A 6,896-nucleotide genomic window follows, 5' to 3' on the forward strand; every position below is an offset into this window, starting at 1 on the left:
TTTGAAGGTCGACGGAAATTGTAAGACGGAATACCTGGGACGGAGTCAGCAAAGATAGCTGGTCCTATAGGCGAGGAGGACATGACTGATAACAGTGGTCCTGGACAACGGTCTAGTCCACCTGCGTAGGAACATATTGAAATTCAAAATCGTCCCAAAATAATCTATCAATTTAGTTTACAACTTCAATACAGACGTGAACTTACCGTGCGGCAAAGGGGGCGCCCTGTGGCTCCAAATAACCTGGACCCAATCTCGGTCTAACCTTAAGTATCCTCGACCATGCCCAAGACTGCACCAGCAGCCCGCACATGTTCGCGGAAGTCTCTCCTGAGCGGGCGGAGTCGCACAATGCGCGATATGTGTATGCAAGAACAACGCTGCCCCAACTCAACTGACCGCAAGTCTTCGGATCCTCCAGGAGCTGCAGCAGGAAAAGATCTATCTTGTTCTGTCTCTTATCCGGGAAGAAGCATCCAACCAACAAGATGGCGACGTGACATCGCGCCCTCTGTAGCGCCTCCTCGTCTGAAATATCTACCATTCTCTTATAGCGCTGCAAGTGCTCTTTAATGCTCGACAGCCGAATAGCGGTCCTCCTATCCCTTTCCGGAACAAACCCCAACAGCCTACGAAGGTAGCCTGCGATGTCGCTGGGATAGGACTCTCTACCCGTAACGGACAAACCATCTGTACATAGACCTAGTAATACCTCAACATCTTCGAGCGTGATGGTGGCCTCGCCTACGCATAGGTGGAAACTGTGAGTTTCGGGCCTCCAACGCTCGGCAAGTGCTGTCAGGAGATGATGGTCATACTCCATATAACCGACGGTCGAAACTAACCCAAACCCCATCATCTCTATAAACTCATCCACCCGAGGTATGCGGTAGATGGCTTTCCTGCCTGCACTCCCAAAAAAATGCGTCGGCTCTTCGTACAAATAGGGCCCTCTCATACTGCTCGTCCGATGAATAGATATGTAGCGATCTATGCTGCGGCTGGAACCATAATAGATATTCATCCTTAGGTTCCTAAGGAATCCATGAAGATCTCTCAGCCATAATCTGTGAAAAACAAAATTAACAATTAATTACGATTAATGAACAAATACTCCAACATAATTTTTAATTAATTTTAAATATTTATTTAAAAGAGATTATTAATTACATATATGTTTCAACCAATTATATTGTTAATTAAATATATTTTTAAACCAATTGTATACATTTTAAATTATTTAAATAAAAAAAAATTAAAGATTTAAATCGAACCGAAAAATCGAATCGAAAATCGAACCAAAAAATCTAACCAAAAAACCGAACCGAAAAATCGAACTGAAAAATTGACCCGAAAAAACCGGTTCGGTTTCTGACCTAAAAGCCAAACCGAAAAATCGGTCCGATATTCGGTCCGGTCCTACCATTATAATTCTGACAGAAATTTTGAACCAAAAATCAAACCGGTTCGGTCACGCAACTGTAATCGGAAAAATTACAACGGAAAAACCATCAACCACTTAACAACACACAAAACTAATCCGACAATTTTTTCTACATTAAAGAATTTTGAGAAAATTAATAACTAAACTAAAAATATACGCTAAATTGGGTCGAAATTTTAAAAAAAAATTACCTCAATATATGTATTCCTCCGTGTAGTATACGAGAGATGAAAAAAATAGTTTTTCCGGCACTCAAATACACTGATTCAAATGGAGAAATCTGGTTTTTTGAGGAAGAAGAAGGAGAATGGCGACGGAGAAAAAGAAGGAAGAAGAGCAGATCTGGTTAAAACCTTTTTTATTCCCGTGAATAGAAAACCCCGGGTCAACCCAGACACGCATGTTTGCCACGTGTCACGCTCCCCTTATCTCGTGTCTGGTACAACCGGGAATAGAGTCCCGGTGTTGACAAACCCGGGAATAGATAATCCCGTAATTAGTGTTAATTACCCGGATTTCGTATACCCGGGAATGGTAGATTCGTCCACCTCCGACCCAATTCTCATTTTTTCGTCCACGTATTAAAAATTAATACTACTTTTATAATTGCCCGAAATGAAACGACGCCGCATTGAGTTTTATATGTTAAAGTGACTTGCGTGATACAGTCGTGTTTGTCTTTTGTTTCAGATTCCTGATTCCTCCTCTCCAAGCAAACCAAGCCCCAAAAGTATAAGGTTTACTGTCGCAAACTCTTTAAATTTCCAAAGAAGAAGCAAAAACCTCGACAATTCCTAAATAAACAATCAAACTTAACCCCAGATCATAAACATACACTCTTTTACCAGTGACGATGATGCTCAGAATCCGAAGCAGAGACGGTCTAGAGCGTGTCAAGGTCGATAATCCACGCGCCACCGTCGCTCAACTCAAGGAGCTTATCCAGACCCAGCTCCAAATCCCCACCTTCAATCAAACCCTATCCACCAATCAAAACCTCTTACTTGCCAAAACCCCTACCGATCTCCTCAAATTCTCCGACATGTCCGACCCCAACACCCCCCTCTCCGCTCTGAAGCTATCGCACGGTTCAATTGTGTTCCTTTCCTATGAGGGCGAACGTCAGATCCGCGGAGGACCCGCCGTCTCACCCGCTGGTTCATTCGGCCGGAAGATGACCATGGACGACCTTATCGCCAAGCAGATGCGAGTTTCCAGACAAGAAAACCCGCATTGTGAGTCCGTATCGTTTGATCGTGATTGTGCTAACGTGTTCCAGTACTATGTGAATGAAACCTTGGCTTTCGCCGTCAAAAGAGGCGGATTTATGTACGGCGTCGTGACGGAGGAAGGGAAAGTGGAGGTCAATTTCATCTATGAGCCGCCGCAGCAGGGTACAGGGGAGGAATTATTGCTAATGAGGAATCCAGAGGAGGAGAAGCTTGTGGAAGCTATTGCCCTGTCATTGGGAATGAGGAGGATTGGGTTTATTTTCACACAATCCGTAGTTCAGGAGAAGAAAGACTATACAATGTCGAATCGAGAGGTTTTGCAAGCTGCTGAGCTTCACGCAGAAAGTGGATTGAAGGAATGGGTGACAGCTCTGGTTAAGCTCGAGGTTAATGAAGATGGAGCTGCTGATGTCCATTTCGAGGCTTTCCAGATGAGTGACATGTGCATTAGATTGTTTAAGGAAGGCTGGTTCCAGACTAATATCGACAAGGATTGTGATCCCAAGCTGTCTAAGATGAAAAAGGAAGTAGTTGTTGGTGTGAAGGATGTCAGGGAGGTTGACAATGATTTCTTCATGGTCGTTGTTAAGATCTTAGATCACCAGGTGCGTATATTTTCTGACTTTTTATGGCTTTTGGTACTTTTTGTTTACACAATTTACATGTGCTGTTCTCTGTCTATTGTGATTTTTTTTTGATTTTGTTTTGGTTTGCTTCCCCCCTGACTTATTGTGGCTGCGTTTTGGTTTTAGCGGATAGATATGGTCTTAAGGTTGTCTGTTTGGTGATTGTAAAGTTCAATACTTTTTTTTTGTTTTTCCCTAGGTAGTTCCACGAGATTGTTTTTGCATTGTAGGCTGAATGGAATGAGTTTGTCTGTCTCTCTGTGAAATCATCTGATGGGGCACATTTTCCAATTCCTTACTTAGCTGCACAAATTTTTTTAAGTGTTTGTGTTAGGTGGAATGTAGTAGGACTGTAGAGCTGAAACTGGTACATGGCAGGATTTAGGTGTATGATTGTAGTGCCAAAAGGCTGATTTTATGCCAAACTGTTAAGATATTTTTCATGGAGCTAATTTTGATTTAGAAATTCCACATGCCAGAACCCATAAGAATTTTTGGAGTAATTGATCTTTCTTAACAATGTGTATGGTGGAATGTAGGACAGTAGAGCTCAAACTGGTACATGAAAAGATATAGGTGTATGATTTAGTGCCAAACTGTTCAGATAATTTCTGTACATGCTTTGACAGATCCCTTAAGAATTTTGTATAAAGAAAAAAAATACAGCTATTGCTAGGCGATTGTTTGTTGAATTTCTTTGTGTACTTTCTTCACCTGAATCTTCCTCAGAAACTTGGCTAATTTGTTTGTTGTGATGCAGGGCCCTCTTACGACCACCTTTCCTGTAGAGAATCGAATAACTCAAGTAACAATGAGGGCATTGAAGAGCCATTTAGACCGAGCGAAGAGTCTTCCATTTGTGAAGCGCATCTCAGACTTCCATCTGCTGCTTGTTCTGGCTAGGTATCTGGATCTCAACACCGACATACCGACTTTAGGAGAATGTGTCCAGACACAGTCCACACTACCTGAAGGTTATCAGCTGCTTATCCAGTCCATGGCCGAAACTGCTGCCTGATGCGACCATTCCAGTCGAAAACATGTTATTTTTATCGTGTAAAACACAATTCCTATAATGTTAACAGAGTTTAAACCAGTAAACTATTTAAGTTTATCTTAAAGTTCAATTCCCGTGGAAACCAAAGTGACTAATTACTCTTATCAAATTCACTTGTATGAGTTACTAAGTAGTTTGAATAATATCACTAAATTTGAACTTAACATCAGATTAATCATCGAACCATCTAGTTCAAACCTGTGTTACATCTCTTTCATTCATACTAGATTCCATCAAAGTGGAAAAACAATTTTAATGATACGCCAATCAATTTGGATGGGCTTTTTATTTGATTGAAGGATCGACTCCTACAGGTCTTTTAAAAATGATAAAATAAAAAATAAAAAAAACACGTCTTTAAAAATGTGTCACGCGAACAACCCACTCTAAAATACTTCACTCACTCATCAAGATGCATGATTCAACTTACATACACACCAAAACACAATATTCTTCGTCCTCATTATTTTCTCAGTGAACAGAGTTTTGGTTGAGAAATCAGATTCTGCTCAAAATGGAAGCTTTGCCCGAAGAACTTCAGCTCAACATACTACACAGACTACCAGTTAAAAGTATTGGAGCTTGCATGTGTGTCAACAAGAATTGGCTCTCTCTCATCAAAACCTAATCTTTTATATCCTCGACCAGAAATTCAAAAAGAGAGACAACCAGTACTTGATCTTCAGTCGGAAGAACAAATTCGAGTTTGAAATTCGTACCGCAATAACAGGTTTGATTTTTACTCTCTTCCTGCCGGGAAATTCGATTTTAATGTATGTGATAATAGGAACGTGCATATTTCAATCTGTGACGGAATGCTCTGCTGCTCTAATCAGAATTCCACCGTTAAGATATGCAACCCAGCCGTTAGAAAGTTGTTAGTCCTTCCTAAACCCAAGAATATAATCCAACCCACGTTCTTGTCCCAACATCTCGGGTTTTGTGTTAAAATTTGGGTGTGGGCCCTCGGCCCACTTCACATCATCAGCCCATCTCCTACATCAATCTCTGTCATCCACCATGCTTCCTCCGATCTTCTTCGTTCGTGTACGCCATCACCAACTAATCCTGTGCTTCACCTGCTCTTGCTGATTTCCAGCAGCCTCCACCATGCCATACTCCTCTGTTCTTCCCGACTTCCACGCCACCATCATCACCACCATGTTTCCGGATATGTCTCTTTCATCACCATCACACTCAACCTTCAATATATAATGTATTTTGTTGTGTTAGTTAATTAGAGGATTCAATCCTTTCTATTGTAATTCAATATAGAATCAATGAATTTCTCTCAAATTCGTTCTTCAATCTTTAAATTTCAACATGGTACTAGAGCCAAATTGAGAGAAATTGATTTTGATTTCAATTAGAATTTTTTTTCTCCGTCTTCTTCTTCGTCACTTTCAAGGAAAATCAAGCTGATTTCCATGGCTTTTGACGTCAACATATAAGCCTATCATCGCCGATGGGGATACCGGATTTGGTGGAACCATCGTTACTATCAAGCTGTGTAAGTTTTTCGTAGAGCGTGGCGCGGCTAGGGTCCACATTGAGGATCAGTCCTCTGTGACGAAGAAATGTGGGCATATGGCTGGGAAAGTGCTTGTTTCTGTAAGTGAACATATTAACAGGCTCGTGGCTGCTAGGTTGCAATTTGATGTTATGGGGGTGGAGACAGTTTTGGTGGCTAGGACGGATGCCGTCGGCGCCAACTTAATTCAGAGCAACATCGATTCTCGTGATCATCAGTTCTTGGGCGCCGAGGTTTTTCATTCTAGTTTTAGAACAACTCAGGGAGGCATGTCTCTAAATATTGATGTGTCGACTACAATGATAATCCAACCTGGTCCTGTGGTGGATTTTCTAATTAACAACCAAGGGGCAAGAGATCCATTCTCACTTGACTGGTCAAAGGCGCTGACTACATTTCAAAGAGCTTCACTGGTGGTTGCGAGATCATTGATAAGCTTGGACTCCACTCCCTCCGTCAGCGTCACTGGTACATCCAGAACACCTGTGCAACCTCCGAGTGTCGATTCTGGAGTAGCAGGAATATTTTGATCCAAAGTTGGCTGATGAGGAACGTGAAAAAGGTTGTTTTGGCTATTTGGAGGTATGTTCTGTCTCTGTCAGCTTGGACACACTTTTGCAACTTTGCAGTCCCCAAGCAACAGTTTTTCTGGCTGGTGAACTTCGAAATGATGATGTGCTTGAATACTTCCTAGAAGCTGCACTGAAAGATTTTGTGATTGGCCGTGTCGATCAGAAGCAATGGCATCCAGATTATCGTAGTCCTCGAGTTACAATTTACATCTTGGTGCCATTCTGTTTTCGGAACTCCAACAAGGAAACAGCCATCTCCAATCTCTTTCTCTGTCAAAACTCAGCCCTATCCTCACCAATCGTTTTCCGATCAGAAATTGCAAGCTCTTACATATCAGCAACAACTTTCAAGTCAGCAACAAGTGAAATCTCAATACAACACAGCCAAAGGAGCCCTTCTGTCACAAGCTTCGTTCCCAACTCTTCAACAAGCC

The 6,896-nt window shown here is 41.7% G+C and overlaps 1 protein-coding gene across 1 annotated transcript; it reads left to right on the top strand.

Annotated features, from left to right (window-relative positions):
- Positions 1-2,297: 2,297 nt before the first annotated feature.
- Positions 2,298-4,320, top strand: LOC139882722 (NPL4-like protein 1). Its single transcript, XM_071867000.1, has 2 exons — positions 2,298-3,281; positions 4,063-4,320. The coding sequence occupies exons 1-2, from the start codon at positions 2,298-2,300 to the stop codon at positions 4,318-4,320; spliced, it is 1,242 nt and encodes a 413-aa protein (XP_071723101.1).
- The last annotated feature ends 2,576 nt before the right edge of the window (positions 4,321-6,896 follow it).

This window comes from Rutidosis leptorrhynchoides, unplaced genomic scaffold (assembly GCF_046630445.1).
Source record: "Rutidosis leptorrhynchoides isolate AG116_Rl617_1_P2 unplaced genomic scaffold, CSIRO_AGI_Rlap_v1 contig30, whole genome shotgun sequence".
Lineage (NCBI taxonomy): Eukaryota > Viridiplantae > Streptophyta > Magnoliopsida > Asterales > Asteraceae > Rutidosis > Rutidosis leptorrhynchoides.